The 26,802-nt window shown below is 47.5% G+C and overlaps 3 protein-coding genes across 17 annotated transcripts in view; 2 read left to right on the forward strand and 1 right to left on the reverse strand.

Moving 5' to 3' along the window:
• The window catches only part of UROS (uroporphyrinogen III synthase), a 33,544-nt gene extending 26,438 nt beyond the window's left edge, over positions 1-7,106 (forward strand). For 4 of the 6 annotated variants that reach the window (XM_082423227.1, XM_082423228.1, XM_082423229.1 and 1 more), the window contains 3 exons: positions 594-679; positions 1,621-1,719; positions 6,672-7,106. In XM_082423227.1, the coding sequence (XP_082279353.1) occupies positions 594-679; positions 1,621-1,719; positions 6,672-6,806 (320 nt within the window). In that variant the 3' untranslated portion in view covers positions 6,807-7,106. The remainder of the gene's footprint in view (positions 1-593; positions 680-1,620; positions 1,720-6,671) is intronic. The other 2 variants (XM_082423230.1, XM_082423232.1) reach the window with 2 other exon arrangements.
• Positions 7,107-16,233: 9,127 nt separating this feature from the next.
• MMP21 (matrix metallopeptidase 21) lies at positions 16,234-26,800 on the forward strand (the record flags this gene model as incomplete). Its single annotated transcript, XM_082424979.1, is given in 7 exon segments — positions 16,234-16,384; positions 16,387-16,468; positions 16,714-16,847; positions 16,850-16,903; positions 16,906-18,314; positions 21,531-21,656; positions 21,748-26,800. Coding segments are annotated over 5 exon segments (519 nt in total), but the record flags the coding sequence as incomplete, so codon positions are not given.
• The window catches only part of EDRF1 (erythroid differentiation regulatory factor 1), a 37,010-nt gene continuing 29,450 nt past the window's right edge, over positions 19,243-26,802 (reverse strand). For 7 of the 10 annotated variants that reach the window (XM_082423172.1, XM_082423176.1, XM_082423174.1 and 4 more), the window contains one exon: positions 19,243-20,094. In XM_082423172.1, coding sequence (XP_082279298.1) covers positions 19,923-20,094 — 172 coding nt within the window. In that variant the 3' untranslated portion in view covers positions 19,243-19,922. Of the gene's footprint in view, positions 20,095-20,533; positions 20,655-26,802 lie in introns of all 10 variants that reach the window. The other 3 variants (XM_082423173.1, XM_082423171.1, XR_014252986.1) reach the window with 2 other exon arrangements.

Raw genomic sequence — 26,802 nt, forward strand, 5'->3', positions numbered from 1 at the left:
GGTGGGCAGTGGCGTGGTGGCGACCCTGGGGCGGGCACGTGTGGAAACCAGTCCAAGGCGGGAGCTGATCTCGTCACGTACTCAAAGCAGCGTCCGCCAGCCCGGTCAACCTAGGCTCGATCCAACTCCATCCCCCCGGGCTCCATCCCAAGGTGCCAGGGACCAAGGTGTCCAGGCCCTAGAAGGCTCGTGGCTTCAGCCCCCAGGCTGGTAAAACCCCCTCCAAGCTCTGCCTGCAGCCCTGGCCCTCAGTGTGGGATTCCACACGGACGGCATCCGTGGGGGAGGGTCCAGGGCCGATCCTGCGGGCAACCCACGCAAACACGGGAACAAAAGGCGTCCGTGGTACGAAGGAAGGCTGAGTTTTTGGGATCCTCGTCCTTCCTCTGTCATCTCAGCCTCCTCTACCGCGTGAGCCACTCCGCAGTGTTAAGCAGGCTGCAGAGGGCCGGCACTGAGCCCACACCTCAGCTCCCGGCGGCTTGTTCCGGGAGGGTCGTGCAGCACGGGGGGGGTCTCCACTACCTGTGCCCCGCAGTGTGTTCCCGGGGCAGTGAAGTCTGTCTCCTGGTTTGTGTCCCGATTGTGTCCAGGGATTCCCGTGGAGAGCTTAACCGTCTACAAGACGATCCCACACCCAGGAATCCAGGGGAACCTCAACAGCTACTATTCCCAGCAGGTGTGTGGGGTTTCCAGGGAGCTGGGGCGGGCAGGGCGGAGGGGCGCAAGCCTCCTGACGCTGGTTCTGCCATCCCCAGCTGTGCCACTTTGAGGAGGCCATCTTTTGGCTCCATCTCTGTATCTGGGAAGTAGGAATAGACCTATCTATAAGGTTTTTACAAGGATTAAAGGAGATAATTTACACAAAGCCCTTTGCACAGCCTGGGGTCAACAGTGGCCTTGATGTCATTCTTCATGGTGTGGGGCACTGGTGGAGCTGCAGGGCAGAGGCTGGAGAGGGGCTGGGCCCACACTGGGAAGGTCTTCAGGGCCCACGGGGGAGTCTGGATTGAATTTGGGAGGCCGCGGGAACCTTTGGAGGCTTCAGGCAGAAGGGTGCACGGTTCTTGTTTGGGTTGATCGAGGTTTTCCACATCTGTATCCAGTAAGAAGCCTCCCCTTCCTCTCCCAGGACAGGCTTCTGAATGCCTGGCTGGTACTCGGAGACCCTGTTAGCACAAACCAAAGCTTTCAGAAAGGCCAAGAGGGCCAGTCTGTCTGCTGTCTGCTCCATTTCCGGAAGGGACGGGGAGTTGGTGGGGGGCCGGGCTGCTGCCTTACTTGATCAGTGCACTTCGGCCGCACAAGCTAGAGGCACTGTCTGCTCTCCTGGGCGCTGGGTCCACGGTGCCTGTGCCCTCTGATCTGGGGGCCTGCAGAGCGACCAAGGAACAGCACCCAGCCTCTCCCATCGCTCCCCTCTCTTAAACAGTTCCCGACCTGAACTCCGCCTCCGTGGAGCCCAGAACGCCAGCATCAGTAGGGACCCTCCTGCTGTGAATGTACCTGGGCTGCCTGGGGCTGCTTCCTGGGGCTCTGGGGGTTGATGGTGACGGGGTGGGGAGCATCTCTTTCCTCGGCCCCAAGGCAAGGGACTGACCTTGTTCTCTCTGCCTGCAGGGCATTCCAGCCAGCATCACGTTTTTCAGTCCCTCTGGCCTGACACACAGTCTCAAGCATATTCAAGAGTTATCTGGTGACAACATTGACCAGATTAAGGTGAGGTATTCTGTGGGCTTTTGCTCTTTTTTCAGATTCTTTTTTTTTTTTTTTAACTTTTACTAATTAGCCTAGAGTTTCCATGTGAAGCCAAAGCACTCCTGACCTCACAGACACCCTGATGGAAGCTCTGTAGAAACGGCAGGGCTGGACTACCCTGGTGGTCCAGTGGTTAAGACTCTGCACCCTGGTGGTCCAGTGGTTAAGACTGCATTTCCATTGCAGAGGGCTCGGGTTCGATCCCTGGTCCGGGAAGTTCCACATGCTGCACGGTATGGCCAAAAAAAAAAAAAAAAAGGCAGGGCTTTAGGAGTCCCAGGCCCCTGCTTGCAGCTCAGCAGTGCCACTTCCTGGCTGGTGCTCTTGGACTAGTTACTTAACCTCTCTGAGCCTGTCTCCTCATTTGTAGCATGAGGATAATTATCCCTTTGTGGCTTTTATAGATATGTGTATGGTCTTCCCTGATAGGTTAGTCTCAGGATTAGATGAAAGAATTCAGGCAAAGTCCTTAGCTCAGGGCCTGGCACAGGTATTAGCATCCTTTCCCTTTTTTCCCATCTGTCTTGAAATTATTCTAAAAGTGATTCCCCTTTTCACGTCTTTTAATTCAAAGGATTTCCATTCGCACTCTTCAGGGACTATTTGTTAGGAGTCTACAAGTAGTCACAGCCCTGTGGTGCCTGGGATGGGGATGATCTTAAAGGGCTCAAGGGGGACTGAGGAGGGGGCGCGGGTATGACTGGGAGCGCCCAGGACAGGCCGCTAGCATTGCGGGCACTCACACAGCCAGCAGTGAAGGCCCTTACCTTTCACGACAGGTGCGGCTCCCAGCACCACTGGGGGGTCAGGACTGTCTCAGTTGTACAGACACGGCCGGCCCCTCCCTCCTCCCCGGCTGGCACGCTCACTCCGGTCAGTGCCCAGAGACGGAGCACGGGCATCAGCACAGGGCTGTCCCGGGCACTGTCTGCAGCCCGGGTCCAGCCCTGCAGGCAGGCTCCGTGGGCCCGGCCAGGCCCGTGGTGGGGAGGCCGAGAGCGGAGCTCTCCAGACGCCCTCTCTCCTGTGACCAGACGATTTCAGAGGGAATAAAAGGCTCACGGGGAAAAGTCATCTTGTGACCAAACTGCTTCTCCTGAAATTGTCTGCTGTTTGCTGGTTCCCAATCTCAGGGAGTTTCTTTCTTTCCTTTTTTTTTTTTTTAAACATCTTTATTGGAGTATAATTGCTTTACATCGTTGTGTTAGTTTCTGCTGTATAATAAAGTGAATCAGCTATACATATACATATGTCCCCATATCTCCTCCCTCTTGTGTCTCCCTCCCACCCTCCCTATCCCACCCCTCTAGGTGGTCACAAAGCACCGAGCTGATCTCCCTGTGCTATGTGGCTGCTTCCCACTAGCTATCTGTTTTACATTTGGGAGTGTATATATGTCCATGTCACTCTCTCACTTCGTCCCAGCTTACCCTTCCCCATCCCCGCATCCTCAAGTCCATTCTCTACGTCTGTGTCTTTATTCCTGTCCTGCCCCTAGGTTCTTCAGAACCTTTTTTTTTTTTTTTTTTAGATTCCATATATATGTGTTAGCATGCGGTATTTGTTTTTCTCTTTCTGACTTACTTCACTTTGTATGACAGACTCTAGGTCCATCCACCTCACTACACATAACTCAATTTCGTTTCTTTTTATGGCTGAGTAATATTCCATTGTATATATGTGCCACATCTTCTTTATCCATTCATCTGTTGATGGACACTTAGGTTGCTTCCATGTCCTGGCTATTGTAAATAGAGCTGCAACGAACACTGTGGTACATAACTCTTTTTGAATTATGTTTTTCTCAGCGTATATGCCCAGTAGTGGGATTGCTGGGTCGTATGGTGGTTCTATTTTTAGTTTTTTAAGGAACCTCCATACTGTTCTCCATAATGGCTGTATCAGTTTACATTCCCACCAACAGTGCAAGAGGGTTCCCTTTTCTCCACACCCTCTCCAGCATTTATTGTTGGTAGATTTTCTAATGATGCCCATTCTGACCGGTGTGAGGTGATACCTCATTGTAGTTTTGATTTGCATTTCTCTAATAATTAGTGATGTTCAGCATCCTTTCATGTGTTTGTTGGCAATCTGTATCTCTTCTTTGGAGAAATGTCTATTTAGGTCTTCTGACCATTTTTGGATTGGGTTGTTTGTTTTTGTGATAATTAAGCTGCATGTAAATTATGGAGATTAATCCTTTGTCAGTTGCTTCATTTGCAAATATTTTCTCCCATTCTGAAGGTTGTCTTTTTGTCTTGTTTATGGTTTCCTTTGCTATGCAAAAGCTTTTAAGTTTCATTAGGTCCCATTTGTTTATTTTTGTTTTTATTTCCATTTCTCTAGGAGGTGGGTCAAAAAGGATATTGCTGTGATTTATAGGATAGAGTGTTCTTCCTATGTTTTCCTCTAAGAGTTTTATAGCGTCTGGCCTTACATTTAGGTCTTTAATCCATTTTGAGTTTATATTTGTGTATGGTGTTAGGGAGTGTTCTAATTTCATTCTTTTACATGTAGCTGTCCAGTTTTCCCCCAAGCTACAGTAATCAAGACAGTATGGTACTGGCACAAAAACAGAAATATCGATCAACAGAACAGGATAGAAAGCCCAGAGATAAACCCACGAACATATGGTCACCTTATCTTTGATAAAGGAGGCAAGAATATAAAATGGAGAAAAGACCACCTTTCTTTCTTTTTTAATGTTTCTTTTTTAAAAAAACAGCTTTTTTTTTTTTTTTGGCCACGCTGCACGGCTTTGTGGGATTTTAGTTCCCCAACCAGGGAGCAAACCCAGGCCCTCAGCAGTGGGAGCGCAGAGTTCTAACCACTGGACCACCAGGGAATTCCCTAAAAAATAGCTTTATTGAGATATAATTCATGTACGATAAAACTCACTTTTTATGAATTGCATATGTACCCTTTTAAAGTGTACAATTCAGTGGTTTTTAGTAAATTCACAGAGGCGTGCCACCATCACCCTCTCGGTCCAGAACATTTCAGAGCCACGAAAGAAACTGCATATCGATTAGAGTCACTCCCCAACCCCCTAGCAACCACTAATCCAATCTCTGTCTCTGTGGATCTACCTATTCTGGACTTTTCATATAAATGGAATCATACCGTATATAGCCTTTCGAGACTGGCTTCTTTCACTTAGCATAATGGTTTCAGGGTTTACCCATATCGTCATGTGTCAGTACTTCATTCCTCTGTATTGCCAGGTAACAGTCCATTCTATGAATGTACCAGAAGTAGTTTCTTGTTGTGGTTTTGGTTTGGATTCCCCTAATGGCTGGTGATGTTGAGCATCTTTTCATGTGCTGTTGGCCATTTTTATATCTTCTTTAGAGAAATGTCTGTTCACATCCTTGCCACTTTTTAACTAGGTTGCCTTTTTGTTCACTTGTAAGAGTTCTTTTTTCTGGATACAAGTCCCTTATCAGATATGTGATTTGCAAAAACGTTCTCCCATTCTGTGAGTTGTCTTTTCACTTTTTTCACGGTGTTCTTTGAGGCACAGAAGTTTTCTTTATCTAGTTTTTATTTTATTATTTGTGCTTTTCATCATGTATCTAAGAAAACATTGCCTAATGCAAGGTCATGAAGATTCACTCCTATGTTTTCTTCTAGTTTTATGGTTTTAGCTCTTCCATTTAGGCCTTTGATCCATTTGGAGTTAATTTTTGTACATGATGTGAGGTGGGGGTCCAGCTTCATGTTTTTCCTCGGGGAGTTTCTTGAGGGCTGGCTGCTTCATGGGGGGGAGCGTGGGAGCCACAGGAGCCCGAGCTTCTGTGAGACAGCAGCCTCTTCCTCTCATTCCCACACGCCCTGGGGAGGAGTGTGAGGCCACAGCGTCCTGAGGTTGTGCAAGGGTGGTATCTTGTTCGCACTACCGCCAGCCTGGCTGGGGAGGGCGGTGAAGGGGGTGCTGGGCAGGGGCTGCCATTGTCGGGGGCTCACCTTCACAGACCACTCCCAGGCGGGTCCATGTCCGAGGTGTTAGTCCAGAGGTGGGTGGGGATGAGCACATTCTCTCTGCCAGAAGCTGTCGATCTTCTCAGTTCAGCCCTGCTCTGGCAACTGAGAGGCAGGGTAATTGTGCCCCTTTCACAGATGAGGAAACCGAGGATCAAAAAGGCCAAGTGATTTGTAATGACAGCTAGCAAGGGCCAGAGTCACAACGAAAAATCCTGTTCAGCCCAAAGTGAGGCTCTGGATGGGACCATCAGACACAAGCTTGTTTGGAGAGGGGCGTCCTGCTGACGAGGCCCAGGCCGTTGGAGCTTCTAATCTGGGATAACATAACGACGGTCCTACAGGTAGCAGCCGCTGACGGTCACTGGGCGTTTGTCTGTGCCAGGCACGGGGCCATGCGAGTGGTTACACGCATTGCTCATCTACTCCTCAGAGCAGCCTGATGAGGAAACCTCTTAACCTTTCTGCTTCACGGAGGAGGGAACGGAGGCCCAGAGAGTGTGCGTCACTTGCTGAGGCCACCGTCCTGTGGAGCTGCGATGTGAACCCGACCCTCTGGCTCCGGGCCCTGGTGCTGACTGCTCTGCTTTCCTAGGGCCCCGCCACCGCCCCACGCGGCACGCAGAGCCCCTTTCAGACTTTGTTCTGTGCTCCGCCCGGCCCCGCCCGTGGCAGGCGCTGATTGATTCCAGGCCTCTCCTGCCCCGCGCCCGGGCTGCAGGGCTAGCGAGAGCTGCTCAGGCTGATGGTGAGGCTGTAAAGAGACGAAGGCTTTTTGCAGGCGGTAGAGCTGGGTTCACTTTAGGAGGTGTCATCTCGTGTATAAGCTCTCACATGAGGGAAGAGCGATGTCCTAACAGACAGGAGGCAACAGGCCCTGCTCCCATCGCGCCCTCCTGGTGCACTGAGGCCCCTCTGTCTTCTCCCTGCAGTTCGTGGCCATTGGGCCCACCACAGCCCACGCCCTGGCCGCGCAGGGCCTGCCCGTGAGCTGCACCGCAGAGAGCCCCACGCCACGAGCCCTGGCCGCGGGCATCAGGACGGCGCTCCAGCCCCACGGATGCTGAGTCGGAGGCCCCGGCGCCCTCCCTAGGCGGAGCTGCCCCTGTGGGCCCAGGGCCAGGTGCTACCGCGTCCCGGGGGAGCCGGGCATCGGGCAGGGGCTCCCGGGAAACCACCCCACCTCACACTCCTGCCCCGCGCCCGGGGGAACCGCCGCCAACACCGAGGCTGGGCCGGGACCCGGGGCCGCGTCAGGCCCACGTGCGCCTGACGTCCCTTCGTGGAGTCCAGCTCGGACCCCCGCCTGGCGCACGCGGCTCCTCTGGCAGCAGGAAGGAGACCAAATAAAGTGCACTGGCCACTCATGCTGACTGTGCCTTGTTATTTGCTGTCTGTGGTTTCAGTGCAAGCTGTGTTTGGTGCCCACGTTCTGAGAACTGACAAACCTGGTATGAATAATAAAGTCTGCTGTGTGTGAAGGAGTTTTATTCATCTTACAGAAGGACCTCGAAATTCCTGCTTTGTGGACAATTGTAATTCGAATACAGAGAGGCTTTCTTTCCCTCAGAGGCAGAAAAACCACGTCAGGCAGCCGGGCTTCCCAGAGGCTGGGGAGGCTGATTTACTTCGAGGGGCTCCTGTGCAGATGCAGGGCCTGCAGGGGGGTTTCGGGAATCCGTCCCCGAACTTTATTCCCATTTTTGTAACCTTGGCCTGGTTTCTGAGCTGGGTTGAATGAAAGCCGTGTCTGCCTGTCAGTCCCGTGAGCTTGTGGTAGGAAAGACCCCTGTGCTACCCGCACGCGGCGGGTCCCGCTGGAAGGCGTTTTCTATTGAGCGACTCCAGCCCCGTGCAGGGGCTTTGCCTCTCCGATGTCCATTCCAGTTAACAGCCCTCGGGAGTGGATGTCACTAGTATTCCCATTTCTCTGGTGAAGAAAAGGAGACTCAAGAAGTTAAGTGACAGCTAGTGAGTGACAGAACCAGGATGAATTAGAAGGGGTTTGTGGACTCAGCACGTAGACCAGGACCGGTGACGTTCATACACCACCTCGCGTCAGATGGACATTAGCTCGAGGGGGGCGGGGGGCGTCTGGTTCCTTACATGGGGGGAGGGGAGGGGTGTGTCCAGGGGTCGGGCTGCAGGGCTGCCTTAGGCGGTCTGCCCACCACTCTGGTGGTGCTGAGTGCAGGGGCCATGCGCAGTGCCCTGTTTTTGCTCCCGGCTCTTCAGAAGTTGCAGTTGGGTTTTTGGGGTCTTTTTGTATCTTGTTGCCCAGAATTCGCCCCAACTGCTCATGCACGCAGTTATTTTTAGTCCCTGATAGTTTCTTTGTATTTTGTTGCTCAAGGAGACGTTTGTCCAGGTGCAAGCACTGCAGCAAAGGGTCCCAGGGCCCAGGTCCCAGCCTGTCTCGGTCCCATAAAAGACTATCCTGTGGGATCGATGATGCCCGGACTGGGTGAGCCGGTCCCCTGATCACATGCTTGGGGGTCAGAGCAAGGTTAAGTTGCTATAGAAACAGTGGTTTCTGTACTTTTGGCTAAGGCAGAGTAGCAAGCACAAACCTTTAGGATTATGAGCAGAACTGAAAATTATAAAGTTGTGTATAAAAATCCTTTTAATAATGCTGAACCACGGGAGTCTGCTTTGTTACTAAGTGCAATGAACATAGTTTTCCTTTCCTTTTTAATTTTTTCCTTTTCTTTGCATTATTCTCAAGGATTGAAGCCACTGCCATGGCCTCAGAGCCCTTCTGAGAGCAGAGGCGTGGATGGCGCAGGAAGCAGAAGGGAATCTGCTCTGACCCGGGGCTCCCCGTGCGCGCCTCACTGTGTCACTGAATACGTGCAGGACCGAGGGCCGGGAGGGGGAGGCCCATCCTCTCCAGTAGAAAACAAAGGTAGCATTGGACACAGTGGTTACAAACAACCATCTCAGGGCTCTGGAATTTGCCCTGAGTCAGACAGCAGATGGAGAAGCGTTTACTCTTGAAAGCCCGCTCTTTGGGTCTGACCAGTGGGCGTGGCCTCGTGGCCTAGAGATGTTGCTTATGCCTGTGTACCCACTGCTGGGACCAGCAGCTCTGCCACCCTCGATCCGGGCAGGAGCAGAAAACCAGGGTGTTTTCAGTGGAAGGTGGTGAACCCCGTAGGAAGAGAATGGGAAAACCTGCAGCGCTGCTAGTCTGAGCTTGTGGTCCCAGCTGGGATGAGCAGCAGACGGTCAGAAATGGAACGGGGACCTCGTGGGGACGGGAGCTCCACAGAAGGACTGGGTTAGCCGATGGGGGGCAGTGCTTGTGTGCGGTGCAGTGCCGGCCCGACGCAGACCAGGGGGACGCAGGGTGCGGGCCAGAGGGAACTTGTGGGGCGACGGGCGTGTCCTAGAACCGATCGTGGCGTTGGTCGCACAGGGAGGCCGTTTGTCCCGGAGGACTGCGTAAAATAATTTGGAGAGCACTGCGTTATACACACGTGTTTCTCTGTAATATCAAAGTGAAATAGGTTAGACCACGAATCAGGAACCCTGGCTGCACGTGAGAACCACGTGACGTGCTTCGGCAAAGGGAGCTGCTTCGCCCACCCCCATTCTACTTAATTGTTTCCTAGGGCAAAGCCCAAGCAGCAGGCGTTTTAGAAGTCCTCCAGGTGGTTCCCATCTGCAACCACGTTTGAAAACCGTCACACCTGGCCAGGGTGCAGTCCCTGGTCGCGTCTAGAAGCTGGAGAAGTACGAAACAGGCGCTGAGCAGTGGAGGAGACGAGAAACCCGGCTGGAGGCGGACGGGGAGACAAAGGTGAGAAAGGGTGCGTGGGCTGCAGCAGAGGGGCCGCATCACCCCACGGGGGCAGGGGCGGGAGGAGGCTCAGGGAGGGTGAGAGCGGGGCTGGGCACAGGCGACAAGGAGTTGCTAAATGTCTTTCATCCGCGTGGCAGCCTGAAGTGACCTTTTGGAGAGGAGGTGACCAGGGTTTAAGGAGAGGCGGGGCAGATTTGGAAAGATGGAGATCGGTTTGGGATTTGGAAGGGTTGCAGCCGACTCAGTCCATCGGAGGGAGGTGAGCCAGGCATCGAGGGTGCAGGTTTCCTGGCCATCGCTGTGAGTGGGGAACCTGGGCTTTGGCAGCTGGGCTGGTGACTCCTGTTAGCAGTTTAGAACGTGAGGGCTGAGGAGGCAAACATGAGTTTTAAAGTGACTGGGGAAGGACCCCTGGTCCTGCAGATACTGGGACGGCAGAAGGCAGAGTCTCGGTAACTTTCAGCTCGGGAAAGTTAAACCCAGAGAGGCCACACCTGCTTCTGCTCACCCTTTCCCAGAGGCTGACAGTTCCTCCTAAGGCCCAGAGTTACGCTGGTTCGTTGTCTGCGGGCTGGTGGAAGAGAGTGAATGGCAGCCTCAGGACAGCAGCTCGACAGGCACAGGTCCAGCCTGGGAAGGGTTAGCTTTGAGGCCGTGGAGCCGGCATGAGGCACGAGTCCCACACGACCCTGATAGAGCCCCCAGCCCCAAGTTTCCTGTGTCCTTGAAGATCAGAAGGGACAGAACACGAGGTGCGAGAGGACAGATCAGGGAGCAGACATTGAACAGAGGTGCCGTAGAGGGTTCGCCATATTCTGCGTTCGCTCTTTACATGGGCTCTTGTGCGCCCACCCCAGCCGGTGCCGCAGAGTGTCGGTGCAGGAAGACCTTTGGGAAGAGAGTAAGGCATCGTGCGGGAATCCGCGCGCCGAACCAGTGCTGGGCCTCGGGCCCAGGGTGGTCAGCAGTGAGTTGAAGGTGTTCCCTTTGGACCTTATAGCTGAGCTCATAATTATGGGATGCGTTCTCGGGCGCTGTTCCAAGTTTTAGATGCTTTAACTCATTAGTTACGTGTAATAACTCACTTAACGAGTTAAAATAATGGCTCCATGCCAACTATTATGTTAAATGTTGATGCAATTATGTTAATTGTGAATATGGAAGGTAAAATAAAAACATTGCGATGTATATGGTTTTTTAGAAAATAAACTAGCAGGAAATCATTTTACTAAAAATTCTAATGTGTAACATATTCTTACCAATAAGCAAAATAATGCTATTCAGGATTTACTGCTGTGTCTGAGAGGTTTATCTGGTGCAAAGGTGACGTCAGGTCATGACCCCTGACACCTAATGAGTCTGGGCCATGTGCTGGGAACCTGGGGGTCAGAGACAGCACGGCTCCTGCCCTCAAGGGGCTGCAAACACTGTGAAGGGACAAAGTCAGGAGGCAGCTGAGCTCAGCAGAGCTGGTCTGTACTTCACTCGGCAGGACTGGCTGGGAGGGGGGGGAGTCCACAGCTTCACTCTCCGAGGCTCTGTCACCAGGAGCCTGACAGTGGAGTCCCAGGATGGCCTTCTTCGAAACCGAGTCGCCTGCCTGTTGTGTCAGTGTCATTGACTGTCATATTTTCCTTCAGAGATTTTATTTTAAAAATTAGGTTTCTTTTTTTTTTCTTTAAATCCATTTCTTACAATTGTCAGAGGTTCTTGGCTGGGCAATGGTGTCATGTGACTTCAGCCCTCGATTATACCTCTCTGCCCCTCTCCCGAGTCCTTACCCAATCCTTTCCTCCCCAAACATTTTATAAGTGAGAAGGGACGTGGCGCCAGGGCTGACGGGCCTGACCATCAGTGCCTGGTGTGCACCAGCTCCAGGCAGGAGGTGCAGGCGAGAAGGGCAGGCAGCACGCAGGCCGCCAGACTGGGCTCCTGGGGTCCCGTCCTCCTCGCAGGTTTAACTCCCCCAAACTGGAAACGTTCATTTTACCTCCTGGAAAATTGCTCCTCAGCTCCAGATAAAGTGAAAAACATTTTGGAAAAAGCTGCAAGTTAATGATCCTGACCTGCACCCCATGGTCAGGTCAGCCAGGAGCTCCACACAGCTCAGCTTCCCCAGTCCTGTAGGCCCCCCTCACCGTCCCCAAGGCCATGAGTGAGAGGACACCCTGAGGGCTCCCCAACTCAGGCAAGAGGAGGTCAGCTCGGCCCGTCCTCTGGGTGAGCAGAGGCAGAGACTCAGTCACACAGTCTTCAGTCTGCAGTGCTGTGGAATTAGCCGGCGGAGGGTAAACTCAATGAGGCCAAGTGACAGCAAAGCAGCACAGAGCTACCCGGCTGAGAACATTCTACTGATGAGCTCACAGCCCGAAACCAGAAGGGGGAAAAGCCAAGATTCTACACGCACTGCCTCTGTCTTCTCAGACCCTCCTGCTGTTCCTGACGTCACCCGGGGTGCGGCCACAGGGCAAGGGATGACCCCCGCTCAGCACAGAACCCCAGGATCCCCTTTGGGGGGTGTTAGCCACTCTTACCCTCGTTGCTCACTTCAGTGCCCTAGTCACTCTGCAGCTAAGACAGATGACACAGCATATCAGCAGGCTTGCAACGATCAGTAAGCCTCCAGCCATGGCGATCATAATCTTGAAGTCAAGCCTCTCAATTATCATCTTGACGTCAAGCACACACCTGGGCAGAGAAGCGCTGGGAAGCAGTGAAAGTGCCCTCACCGTGCCCCAGCCACTTAGCAACCTCAATATGCCTCCTTCAGTGGAGGGAGCGTGAGCCCAAACCACAGAGCCTTGTGCGTGTAAAACGTGGATAAATCTTCCTAAGCTGCTCCAGGGTGGGTAAAGGGTTTACTTGTGGATGAAAAGGGACTGAAATGCGAAGTCTAGAGAGAAGGAAATCAGAAGGACACACAGTGGGAGGACTCTTTTTCCCCTTTCACAGGCAGTAACATGCAGTTGCAAATCACAGACAGACCTACACTTGAGCCAGTGGCTTTGCCCCCAAACCCCGGGCCTCCTGAAATATGTTCACTTTCAGAGTCAGGCTTAAAAATCTCCTGTGGGAATAACTAAGGGAATGTCTTTTTTTCAAAAATGTTGTGTGTGCAGTGCTGAGAATGTGCAAACCCACTTTGTAAATGATATGTGTTTTAGGGGAAAAAAAAATGTCAGTTCTCCCAATGACAAGTAGGTCATGCCATCTTAGTATTTAAGGAAATTCTAGAAGCTCCCCGCCAAACCCTTCCCCCGGCTCCGAGGCGGAGAGTGTCCTGCACAGACAGACCAGGAAACACCTTCGCCAGGAGCCCCTCTCCCTTCTTCTCTCTTTATTGTAGATCACACGCCTCCCTCAGCTAGTTTTCTTCTGAAATCCAACTGATTTCCTCAAAATCCAATTTACCTGGAATAAGCAATTTGGTTACTCAAACACTCTGAACCTTGAGAAGCCAGTCCCTTCAAAGGCTTGGTAATCACTGGAGAGGAGAGAAGTAACTCCCTGAGAAAAGCCAACGATTCGAATGGTCAGCAATACCTCCCTGAGTCCAGGCGTCCTGAGCTGCATGAAACCAAATAAAAATAAATTAAAAATAAAATGAATTGTAGGGAACAAGACCCTTCAGTAATAAATCCCCTTCTCCTATGATCCTAAGAAGGATCTCATTGTCATCTCGAGGGAGACCTGACTTCCAGACGCGCCGTCTTCCTCCAGAGCTCAAGGGGGGGACAGGCAGGTTCTGGGGCTTTGAGACCCGTCAGGACGCAGGCTGTGTGACATCAGCCCTCAGAACACCAGCTCCCAATCACAGACTTCTCAATTCTGTCCTGCATTTAGGTTTATTTTCGCCTCCCAGGATGCAGAATGCCTAGATGAAATTTTTGCATCATTTTGTTCTAAGTGTTGCAGCTTTGCATGTTCTGGTTTCCCTCAGAGAAAACATTTAGGGTTTGTCTTCTCAAAACATAGTTTGAGATTTTGATAAAAAGATGGAAGAAAAACCCTGCCACGTGGGGGGGGAGTCAGTGTCCTTAGACCCAAGAGTTATGGCCACATGGTGGACACTATGTAGCCACTTATCACAACTCAGATCTGTGTTCACTGACATATATTGATCTGATTAAGTAAATTGATAAATATAACTGACATATATCATTGATATATATAACTATATATTGATACATAATTTTTGTTTGGTTTTTTTTTTTTTTTTTGGCTGTGCCACATGGCATGCGGGATCTTAGTTCCCTGACCAGGGATTGAACCCATGCCCCCTGCAGTGGAAGCACAGAGTCTTAACCACTGGACTGCCAGGGAAGTCCCTATAACTATATACATAGTTTTATAAATGACTATATATATAAAACATACAGTTGACATATATGTCAGAGTTCTATGTATGGTTATCTATGTTATACAAAGAGCATACAACTGACAGTATAGTTGAGAACTGTACACTGACGTCGATAACGTACCGTGCGGTGAGAAGCAGCTGGAGTTTGGTTCTGGTCACGTTTCTCTGATCACAAGGTAGGGAGAGCCTGCCAAGCCAATTCCACTAGACGAGGGGGTTCATTTAGCTACATGAGGCTCCTCACGGAAGCCCAGGGGCAGGCGGGGAGTAGAGCGGACCTCACGGGCACAGGCATGGGGACCGGCAGCCAGCAGGCTCCAGGCCATCTCTCTCTGGCTCTGTGTAAATGTCGCATGTCACAGTCACATGGGAAGTACAAGATGCCGGCGTGACACCTTACGTAATTTCATTCTGCCTTTCATCTTCTTAGTTTTTGTTTTACAGAAAGTTTTTAGCTTCCGATCAAAAGCTAATTTCAAATTTAATAAAGAACGAGACCACAGTTGAAAGTGTGAATGCTGCCTGGGTAAACGTGATACAATTAAAGGGTTATTGCTAAGTTTTAAGGCACAGTAATGGTAGGTCAGATGCTTTTCTTTTTCTTCAGTCTGTCTTGGGAGGTGAGGCCGGGGTACAGACTCAGGAAGCAGAAGGAAGGCCTCAGAGCTGAGCAGGCATGAGGCGCAGCTGCGAGACAGCTGAGCCCTAGGAGGGGCGGCAGGGCCCTCACCCCGGGTGAGGCCGGGTTGGAGAGACCCGTCAGCCTGGGCAAATGGAACGCCAGGGTCGGGGGGACTTCACTGAGCAGAATCAGTGGCAGTTTCTGAGCAGGGAGGAGCAGTGTTTGGCCGGGAGACGGAAGCTGAGGTGGGGCCTGCGGTGACACAGAGAAGGCGGCCGGGGGCCTTCCCGGCCTCCGTGCCCAGGGCGGAGGCTGGCCACGTGTGCAAACCAGATGCGCACAGTCTAATCACACACACAGTTTTGTGCTTGCTGCTTTTCCTTCCTCTGGCCACCCAGAAATAAGTCGTGGGCCCTCCCTTGACCTGAATCCTAGTAATAGAACATTTCTTTAAATTGCTCAAAAAGAGTTGAGGCCAGAGCCAAACTGAAAGAACTCTGCACACAACTATTGCCATAAGAGACCTGTGCGTGAATCTGGTTGTCCTTTTCCTTCACATCACACAGAGGAAGGATTATTTCAGTTCAGTGACATAAAGAAATGGCCTCAGAGTGGACTTTGATGGTTCGGATCTTTCGGAGTTGGAAGCACATCTTTCTGTGCCTTAAGAAGTCCAGAATTTATATTGGGAACACTCAAAGAATCTCAATTACAGAATTAGGTCATCATGGGGGTTTCTATAATTACAGCTGTATTTCATTCTTGGAGCTTTAAAAAACATCTTAAATTTAACTTGCTGTGAACACTCTAAATTCAAAAATCATCCCGGTTAGAGTGAATCGCACCTTAGCCGGACGTGTCACGCTCTTCTCAGTGGTAAACCTTTCCAAATAGATTGAATATTTGGTTGCTGAGGAACGTAACTGCTTGTGATGCTTTGTGAGTTGTGAACTCAAAAGTATCTAACTCAGTGGATTTATTCTATTGCACGCCGACAATATACCAAATATTCAGGGCAAGGAACAAATAAGGACCGCTTAAAATAATCCTATGCTGTTTCAGAGCATGAAATTAGCATTTGGATCTTAAAATGAAACGAAGCAAAATTACAAAATATTCATAGGACCGTGGGTAAAGTCACCTGGGTAAAATTTGGGAGTGCCAGGCTGTATCCCTGCTTCAACCTAGGCTGTCTGAATTGGGGGGAATTGCTCCAACTCTATCCCAGTTTCCTCATTTGCAAAAACGGGGCTGGTGGTGGAACTAGATGATTCTAAAACCCTGGAATAAAGAAGAATCCAATAATAAGCATCATGATTTTTTTCTTTAAAAAGAGAGGATATATTAATTAGGATAGGAAAATGATTCAGGACAGTCCATGGGCCCCTAACGTGACAGAAAAATCTTTAGACTATAAAGGAAGGAGAAGAAAAATAAGACGTTGATGTGAAGAAGACGGCGTGGTTTTGTTGTTTTGTTTTTGCTGTTGATGTGCACCAGTGGGCTGGGAGCGGCAGCGAAGACATGAGAGAGAAATCGACTCCTGGGCTTAAATCTAGAGGTGATTCAAGGCCTGGGGAGTCGTTGCTTTGAGCAGAGGCCACTCGGATGGATGCTGCAAGTCCTGCTTTCTCCTGGAATCATGGCAGAACAGCACGGATGGCTGGGGCCCACACTGAAAGCTGTCTCTGTCGTTTCCTGTGACTTAATGGTAGTAGAACACATTACAACTTGTTTGGCTCTCAGAAAATCAACACCAGAGATATTGACAGTGACCAGGACCAGGCCCAGACAGAAGATGCCCGGGGAAGAAGCTACCCCAGATTGATTTCAGAAGGATTTCCTGGCATCCCAAGTCCCTGGACAATGCCTTTTATGACCGAAGCAAGCAGTTCTTTTACTTCTTCAAAGGGTCCCTGGTAATAGAAGGCTTTCCAGCCTGGTGTTGCTTCTGTCATCCTTGACTGAAATTTGTCAGATGACCAAGTTCTTAGTTAAAAGCTGTTTTCAATTACTGCAGACCTATATATACGGCCACGGCAGATCATCCCATCATACAGAAAATTACTAAGAACTTCAAGCCCAAAAACTTTGGTGCAAAGCCACAGATTTGCTTACCTCATTGCTATAAATTAACCTAAAAATCAATGACTTCCAGAAAAGCCAGTCTTAACTTTGGTTTGCAAGTGTTTGCATCGATGTGAACAGAAATCAAGTCCTTGACCCTTATCCGATGAAGACTATTAAGGTTTTTCCAGGAATAGAGCCACAAAGCCATTCTGTCAATGTAGACGCAGCTGACTACTCCTGCACTCACCGCTCGCCTTCTGCAAAGGCAGCATGTGCTGGAAAGTTGTCAACAGCAGGGACAAACAACAGATTCCTGGCTCCCTTCAAATGGCTTATTTCCCAAGCAGTCTAGCTCAGAGCAGTGGCTTGACGTCTGTGACGTCGATTCCTGCATCCTGAACTCGTAATGAGAAAAATAGGCAAATGGAGAGCCAGAGGATTTCTAAGAGAAAAAGTCCGATTTCTTTTACAAAGAAAACAAACCAGATGTTTAGTAACTGAAGCAAACATGCCTCCTTAAAACCCAATGGGAAAAGCATTACTTGAGCTTTTAAATTACTTGATTGAAAAATCAAATTTCTCAACAAATAATTTTACAAAAATTTTAGGAAAGGTTAGAAAAAGCATCCTGAGGAATCGCTGTCTGCCTTCCACTCTGTCTAGGGCTCTGTAGCCACGTTCCCAACACCCACCGTCTGTCCCTCCACCCACCTCGGCCCCAATTTCACCGGGAGACAGGAAGGCAGCCATAACCATGGGTCCAATTACGGGAGATGCCACTCGCCCCCTGAACCCCAAGGGCATGGAAATGATTTTACTGCACTGAAAACTCGGGGATTCAATGGAAAAGATCACAGAATTTGAATTAACTACACTCCAAAATCCCTGTCCTAACAATTTATCTTTTTCTAATACTTGACAGTGTACAAAAGGTTCTCATGTGTATTTCTCTCTTGCTCTTCACAACTCTGGTCAGTGGCAGGACAGATACTGCTGTGCACGTTTCTAGGTAAAGCAGCTAAAGTTCCCTAGTTGTGTCTGGCCAAACGTCGACCGCCACTGTTGGTCTTGGCCCTCCTTCTCCTCACCCCAGCCTAGTGCCCTTGCACTCTGTCTCCATTCCCGTGGTGCTCTTCTGTTTGAATATACACACCTGCATCCCAAATGGCCCTCAACAGAACAGCTTTCCAGCTCGCTGTAACTCCTATAATGTGCTCCTCCCTCTTCAAGGCAGGAAACACTTTATATGGCAGCTTATTTATGTTCCGAGGGTTGGACTACCAAAATGAGACTCTTGAAGCTAATTGGATAACTTCATTCTTCCTGTATCATCAGTTATCTCAGGCATCATGCTCCTTTAACTTTTACGTAATACATAATATGGCCACCATTACCTGTTCTTAACGTAAACAAACCCCCCAAAGTCATATGTAATAAGGACAAAATTTGGGCACTGAAGTTAAACTGAAAAAGAACTCTCAACGATCAGGCCACAAATACCCCATACTTCTAAAGACACAGCTAAAACACAGGCACTTTAAAAAGCTTTAATTTAAATTAAAATCAGCAAATGACAAAAACATTTTAAAAGGACCTTTTCTTCCCCTGTAGGAACTTTCATGTTATTGCTCTGACAAATGAAGAGAGCTGGAATTGATCTCTTCTTGCTTAAAAGCACATCTTCCTCTTGACTGAAAGGCTGTTGGCTAAGGAGAGAGGTAAGATGAGCAACTCTAATATCGTGAACTCCCGCTTCTTTCTGCCTAAGCAGAATATCCTTTGGAATTCATGAACCCCAAAATTAGGTATAATCAATGGACATGTCCCGGTTTAACTAACAAGAGTTTTATTCTGTGTGTGTGCTTGCCACAAGGGGAAACAGAATGACAGCTGTCCTGATATGAGACATCGTTGATATTGTACAACTGCTTTACAATTTAGGCAAAACTTTCAATGCTTCAATGATTAGTTGATGCAAATCTGTCCCGAGGACAATGCAAACTGCATAATTACAAGGAAGTGGACAAATGGCAAGTGATAATTCTGCCAGGCTATGAGAACTGTCAACTCACCAGTGAAAACATCTGAAAATCTCAGTGTATGAAAAAGGAGTCTGTAAAAATTCAGCTTAAAACAAGTTTATTCCAGACAATTTTCTAGTCTAGTTCAGATTTCTTCAGAAGTGTGTGGCTAGTGAGTGGAGGGGGGCTGCACAGTGAAAATCATCTGCACGTGGCCCCGAGGGGGGTCGGCAGCAGCACATCTTCCCACGCTAGGCCAGGCCAGTGGACTTGGTGGCGGGGCAGGCTCTTGCCTACAGAGGCATCATGCACGTAAATCCAAACCATCAACCCAGCAGGAAAGAGTATGCTGGATCTGTAGATGACGTTATCATCTTTCTTGAAAATGAGATTAATTAACTATGACAAGTACAGCCTTGCATGCTGTAGGCACTGGAAAAATAGAGTATGTCTTAAGCAACTGGACAAGAGCCATGTAGCAGCAAGTAGTAAGTATAATATCCTAGTGAGAATTTAGTGGATGGCAGAATTTTATTTTTAATGTTTTAATCTTCACTTTGTAAAATTAATTAAACCAGTTCACATCAGAACTCAATGTGAAGAATGTGAAATGGAAAACTACAAAGACATTTTAAATAAATAATTTATTTATTCAAAATAGTTTTCTTACCTTATTCACAGTTTCAAGTTTAAAATGAAAAAAAAAAGGGGGGGGTGAGTACCAATTCTTGATCAACTGTCATACAAAGTCAGAGAAAAGCAGATCCGTTCAGAACATGCACTAAAGACAGAACTGCACAATGGCCAGTCTTCGAAAAATCCTGTACTGAAGCTTAAAAAGGGCAGGCTTTTTCTGTGCACTTGAGAAGGGAACACTGTGGACGTACAGGAAGTTTAACTGACCTGAACCACTAGAATCATTTGGATAAAAGTTCCCTTGACCAAAGTAACATTTATCCAAGATAATTATCTCTTAAACCCATGTAGCTTAACATACTTCAAAAATATTTAAAAGTGTTAACTGCCTCACAGCAAGTCTATTAATACTGAGGTACCACGTGCTTCTCAAAGAAACGAATGTGGGAGCTCTAGGTCTGATTCTGATGTTGGCACCTCCAATGAAGAAGCCAAAGAACTCAACCATGACTGTTTGCCATGGGAAATGAGAGCTCTGTTTCCACTGCCGTGCCTGTTTTAAGTGGGTATTTCCCTCGTATTTAATGAAACGAAGCACCAAATGGACACACTAGCCCCCGAGTGCAGAAGGCACTGACAGCATCTCTGCGGGTGCAGCCCCAGGCAGAGTCACTGAAGAGCACCGCCGCCTCCGCCGCTGCCACGAGCCAGCTGGTCCAGCAAATGGACGAGAATGTCGATTCTTTCCAGGAGAGATGCGTTTTTGTTCGCAGTAGCTCTTAGAAGCTGGGAGTAAATCTGCTTGTTGGTTTTGAGGACTACATCTTCTTCAAGGTTACTACTGGGTTAAAAAAAGAGAGAGGGCGATGAAGCAAAGAGTGATGCCCACCAAGAGCTGTAAAAGAAATCCAAAAACTGAACACGGGCAGCCCTGTCATCACTTCTCACGTGGAAGCAGGTGTTCTATTAATGCCGACTCCATCGACTGCTTATGGGCCCGTTTTTAAACATTTATTTCAAAACATCAATTAAAGCCAATGATTATTCTTTTTATAAATGTTCAACCGCCTACTATGTACCAGGAACTACTCGTGGTCATGAACAAAACAGACCCAGAGCCCCTGCCTTCATGGAATCCACATTCTACTGAGGGAAGAGCTGGGGGAAGACACGTCGAGACGGTGAAGAGAACAGACTGTGAGATGACACGTGCTGTGAAGAAAACACAGTGGGGCCAGGCGACGGCGAGAAGCCACGCGGTACAGCTTCCGGGCACACACCTAGAGCGACTGCGGGACTGCTCCCCTGGAGCGAGCACTGCCGGAGACGGACGCGCTGCCCCGCATCTAGCTGAAATGCCGCGCAGCTTCTGTGTGAAAAGTGCCCCTTGGCTGGAGAGTTCTAGAGGGAATTTCCATTTCACAACTGTCTTAACAAAAATTTCTTAAGTTTGCAGTTTATTTTGAAAATATCTCCCCGGTAGGGTAGATCGATGGATTATATTTATGTTACTGAAAAAGACTAGTAATCACACGGCAGTTCATTTCTAGCATCCTTTTTATTTTTTGAGTCCGGATATAATAAATGCAGAGCCCTGGCCACACATACAGAGAACAGCTGAGAGTGCGCACATGCACACGAGATCTGCCCGTGACCCTGTCACCACGGGAGAGCAAGGACTGGTATTCGTATTTTGTAATGAAAAACTAAATGATGTGAAAACTGAGCCCAGAAGGGTTAAATAATTTGGTTCAAGGTCAAAATGTTTTCTGACTTCAAATGCTACGTTCTTTCCACTCTCCAATATGCAAATCTTCCACCGTTGCCCGAGTGCCTGTTGGTCAGGCCTGCCAGAGAGCAAACCAGCAGCCTGGACCCTCCCTTCTGCCCCAAATCAAGGCTCAGGCTGTCAGGAGCCCCCCTTCTCTCACAGCTCCACTACTGCTCTTCGACAGGACCCACCTCCTCCGCACTGCGGCCGGCCGACCACAGGCCCGGGCTGGCAGCCAGTGAGAGCCCCCTCACGCTCCCCTCTTACAGACCCATTTCTCCTTCCCGCTCGCTCCGACTTTTACCAGGCACATCTCCTCCTCTCTCCGCCCCACGCCCACCCAACACCACCCCGCAGCACAGTAAAAATGACTGACTGTTCAAAACGTATTCACTCTCTGCAGTTCAGGCCTAAGATGGATATGTTTTGGGTTTTTTTGTGGGGGGAAGGTTAACATTCACAAACCTCTGATAACCTTATAAGACATTTAAACTCCTATCTGACAGTAATCAAGGCAGTAGCACTTAGCAATTAGAAACACCGGCTGAAATATGAATTGGTCTCTGTGGACAAGGACATCACACCGTCGTTTCAGCGGGATGCCTGAGCATAACTGATGGGCTTCTGAGATCGTAAGTATAGAACCCTTTGATTTGTTCTGATCATAATTCTGAACGTTAAATCTTTATCTTCCAATTTCTACAAATTATTCCCTTCCTTAAGCAACTCTCATCAACAGTTAATGAAACCTGCCCAGGTCCACAAAATAACTAACTCTGGGAACAGTGATATTCCTGTTTATGAGAGGACCTCACGCTCTCTTCAGGGGAATGCACTGGGATGGCTCAGCCAGCTGTTCACAACCTGGGTCTGATTTCTGATTGATTGCTACCTGATGTGAAATATTTTCAGTATTACTTCTTTATCTCAGGGCTCATACAGAGCCCTAACAGAGCAGTGGAACAGCAGCTCCAAGACTCACATCCTTGGAGGACGATTATGGGGCTGTGTGTCCACCTGTCAGTGATCACCGTCCTGGTCGCCACTCCGTTCTGACCTGCAGGGGTGAAACCTTAGAGCCCCGTTCCGCAGGGGCTCTGCCCTCACCCCGCACTAGCTGTGCTGACTGGTCCAAGAGCAGGAGCTGCTCAAAGTCGCTTCTCTAGGAACCAGGTTCAGGCCAAGGAGAAATTCAGTCTCTCTTCTCTATCATTTAGTCTCACTGTGCTTCCATTTCTCTGTATCTTTTTTTCTCTCTTTCTCTCTCTATACTGCAAAAACTTAGGTATTGTCAACAGCCATATCGTTCAGTCTAGAAACTGGGAAGGTGAAAAAGCCAACCTGAAGTAAAAGAAAAGAATTTATCCTATGCCATTAAGCTCTCTATAATGTACTTCAAATTTTATTGAACCGTATGAAATTGCCAGTATTTGACCATTTTAAAATTGACCATGCTTACTAAAAATTGACATGAAGTATAGTTCTAGCTGTGTTATTTAGGATTTACAATGGTATTGTCCTTTTCAATTTTATAATTGATTTGTTTTTGTTCATGTTTATTTTTCCTGCAGAAATAAACATTATGGTATCTTCACACACACACACACACACACACACACACACACACACACACACACAAAGTGAATGAAACCATGAACTCTGTATTCTGAGGCGTCCTATCATTTCATAGGGTTACCTTTTTTCCAAAAGAAGGTAACCTACATTCTTTTATTTTCCTTTATACTATTCTTAACCAAATATTAGATGGACATACCTGGCCAGGAAAACCCACAAATCTAAAGGGTCTGTTCTCTAACTATGGCAGAGGGCATCCAAACCCTCAGAGACTACTTCTATTTTTTATACTTTTTCATTATATTAAACCCCAAAGCCAGCAAAAAGTCAAGAGGCTAAAGCAGTGAATACTAAAATGCAGTACAAGAGCAAATAAATTCTTGATCCAAAAAGAAAAAACACAACCCAACAGACAAAAGTAGTATTTCTGGCAGGACAGTGCTGACACAGCCGTCGTAAGTGCCTACACAATCTCAGAAGGAAAACAAAAATTGTTTTAAATTAAATGCATCTTAATTTTCTTAGATTTCTTTCCAATTCTTTAGGATTCTAAGAATTAAATTACCAAGCTCAGTTTATTCTATTCTTTTTTTTTTTTGGTGGGAGGGAAGGGAAGAAACAGTCAAAATAAAAACATATGACTATTTCCTTTCTTTTAAAGGCTAATTTTGATTTCCCTTTACTCCAAAAAGGAATGTTCATTAATTCCTGGTGAAATAACTGGGCTTGCAGCACAGGATGTTCTCCTCTCCACAATAAAATTATAGATGTTCATGTGTGTATCAGTGAAACATGAGAGAAACAGTCATTGACTTACTAGTCAATACGTCTCTTATGTTGTGCAACCTGTCAACATACTAACCGTATTAACACATGCAGCACATTTAAGTGTCTTTTATTTAATAAACCTTAAGAAACTAACACAGATTAGCTAAATAGGACTTTATGCATCACGTGTAAAAAGTTTAGGTTAAAACTTTTTAACTAGAATAGTAATAACTTGAATAAACAGAAGGTTAGAGGACCCTCCACTAAAATAAAAATGACTTAGGTCATATACATATGACTGTTAATGAGTATAAAGGATACTATAAGACTGAACTGTTACGTGTTAGCCAATTACTTAAACCATGGATTTGTGAAAACCAATGAATCACTATGTTTCTCACATCTCATATATATTTATACTGCCACTTTGTGGAAACCAGTAAAAAATTTCTCAAAATTTACCCACTGCTGTTAAACAGGAAAAACCATGAGTTTTTCCAACTGTGCGTCACTACACGCACACCTCCTTTGCCTTTTGGTTCTTCAGAAGATGGGTGTGTCGGCTACCCTTGCTGTGCACCGGTAACAGGACCCGGAGCAGAGCAGCCGCCCAGGGTTAACAATGGGGCTGAGACGGCAGTGCACCCAATATGCAGTGCTCCTCTCAAAACGAATGCTCTTCTTAGACCAGAGAGAATTACTCAAAAACAATTAGGAGAGGGAGTTTCTGCTTAGGATGTAGAGAGCTGGAAAAAGTATCATTCCCACCTTTACGACAAAAACAGCAATAAAAGCAGGACAACCTATAAGGTCATGACTTTGCTTGAACCCATCAGAGAGCTGGGGTTGCAGGGCCACCAACTAGTCTGAAAACTAAGGACAGAGAGGCTAACACTGGGAGAGACAGGAAAGTTCTTCCTCACCTGGGGCGGACACAGCTGGACACGGAAAGAAGAATTTAGCTAAAACAGTTAATGAGCTGGTAGAAGTCAAGAGAGGGCTGGTGAGGGAGGGGGCTTGCAAGAGCCCCAGCAGGAGCTGCCGTAAGAGCCTGGTGAGAGTCCCAGGCCGAGCTCCTGTGGTGCAGGCCTGGGCGAGGGGAACAGCTGCTGCAGCGTGGGAGAGGGCGGGCCAGGCAACCCAAACCCACCGGACCCTTCTCCACAGGAACCAGAAGCCTGAATAGGTGGGGCGGGGGTGGGGAGGGAGCAGCGCTGGTGGTGAAGGTCAGTGCAGACGGGGCAAGGGAAGAGAAGAAACACCAGCCCTGGGGGAGGGGCGGGAGCAGGGGGAAGGCCACACCCCTGACACTCAGGGACACAGGGTCGGCCCCAGACTGAGGCTTACCCAAAACAAGTGAGAAGCCTGGCCAACTCCCCCTCCCCTCCCTAACAGCTACAAAGCACTGAAGGACCAGCGAGTGGACCACACGGGTTCAAGCCCTGGTCCAGGAAGATCCCACATGCCGTGGAGCAACTAAGCCCGTGCTCCACAACTACTGAGCCCATGCACCTAGAGCCCGTGCTCCGCAACAAGAGAAGCCACCGCATGAGAAGCCCATGCACCGCAACGAAGAGTAGCCCCCACTCGCCACAACTAGAGAAAGCCCGCCCGCAGCAACAAAGACCCAACACAGCCATAAATGAATGAATGAATGAATAAATAAATAAATACAGAAAAAGAGCAGATTAAACCCAAAATAAACAAAAGCAAGGAAATATAGATAAGTGTAGAAATCGATGACACTGAAAATCAAAAACAATGGAGGAAGAGAAACCAAACCAAAAGCTAGTTCTTTGAAAAGATCAATAAAATGGATAAACTTCTAACCAGACCAAAAAAAAAAAGAGAAGATAAAACTAATATCAGGAATGAGAGAAGGGCTATCACTAAAAACTCCTTTAGATATTAAAAGGCTAACAACGGAATACTGTGAACCTATGTATTTGACAACAGATGAAACTCAAGAAGAAAAAAAGATAACTTGAATAATATTATATCTATGAAATGAAATTAAACTAATTGTTAAAACTTTTCATAAAGCCAACTCTATGTTAAAATGGTTTCACCAATAAATTCCAATCTGTTTCAAAAAACAGGAGAGGGAACACTTGCCAATTGATTTTATGAGGCCAGCATTGCTTGAATACCAAAACCAGATAAAACCATTACAAGAGAAGTATAGACCAATACCCCTTATAAACAGACACAAAAATTCTCAGCACAATATTAGCAAACGGAATCCAACAATACATAAACAAACAATACACCACAACAAAGCACTAGTTTATCCCAGGGATTCCAAAGCTGGTTTAACATTAAAAAAAAAAAAAAAAATCAATGTAATCCACTATATTAACAGATTACAGATGGAAAATGATACAGTCGTTTCAACGTATAAAGCACAAGCATCTGACAAAAATTTAACATTCATTCATGACAGAAACTCTCAGCAGACTAGGAATAGAAGGGAACATCCTCAACTTGATCTACAAAAACCTGCAGCTGACGTCACACTTCATAGCAGGAGACAGAATGCTTTCTCCCTGAGATACTAAGGAACTGAAATCAGGAGAGGAATTAACTATAAAGAGGCAGCAAGAAGGAATTTTTGGATTGATGGAACTGCTCTGTACCGTGATTTTGGCAGTAGACATACATATCTATGCATTTGTCAAAGCTTGAAGAACTGTACACCACAAAGGATGAATTTTACTATATATAAATAAAACATAAAAAGAGACAAAAATTATCTGTATCCCAATTTTATAAATTGGTAAAATATGCACAGGATAACTGACAAGAATGAATATATTAAGATAAATGATTTTCCTTTTTCTATTTTTCAAATTTTGTAATATGGCTGGATTATACTTATACTAAAAAAAAAAAAAAAAGGCATATTGTTTATATTATTTTCCTGATCTAGTATTTACTACCAGAATTTCAAATTAAATTACTAATCCCAACCTAATAACTCTGGAAAACAACATAATTGTATAAGATGTTATAGGTGTATTTGCCGAGATGCTCACTCTTCTCTTCACTAGTTTCCTGGGCTTTAGAGAGACTTTGAGGTTCTGTCACCTACCTTTTATGATGCGCTTGGCCCTGAGTATCTAAACTATAGTTCTGACTTCCCATTAAACACAATGCTCAGAAGCGTTACAAGAAACAGTCAAGGTCTTCATTCCAGGTCATTCATCTCTCTCAGGGAAAATATTACAACCTATAGGGTATTTATCGTTAGGCAGCAAGATTTCTTTGTTTCTATAATCTCAACACGTAGTAGGCCACATGGAGATGATTCTCACTCAATTTAACAAATCACAAAAGAGCACCACTTAAAAAACACAGCAAAGAATGGGGCCCATCCTTTTACAGTATCAGTAATAAAAAGTATATAGGTAAGGTGCTCGGAAAGAAATTTCCACA

Source organism: Balaenoptera physalus, assembly GCF_965194825.1.
Source record: "Balaenoptera physalus genome assembly, chromosome: 14".
NCBI classification, from domain to species: Eukaryota; Metazoa; Chordata; class Mammalia; order Artiodactyla; family Balaenopteridae; genus Balaenoptera; species Balaenoptera physalus.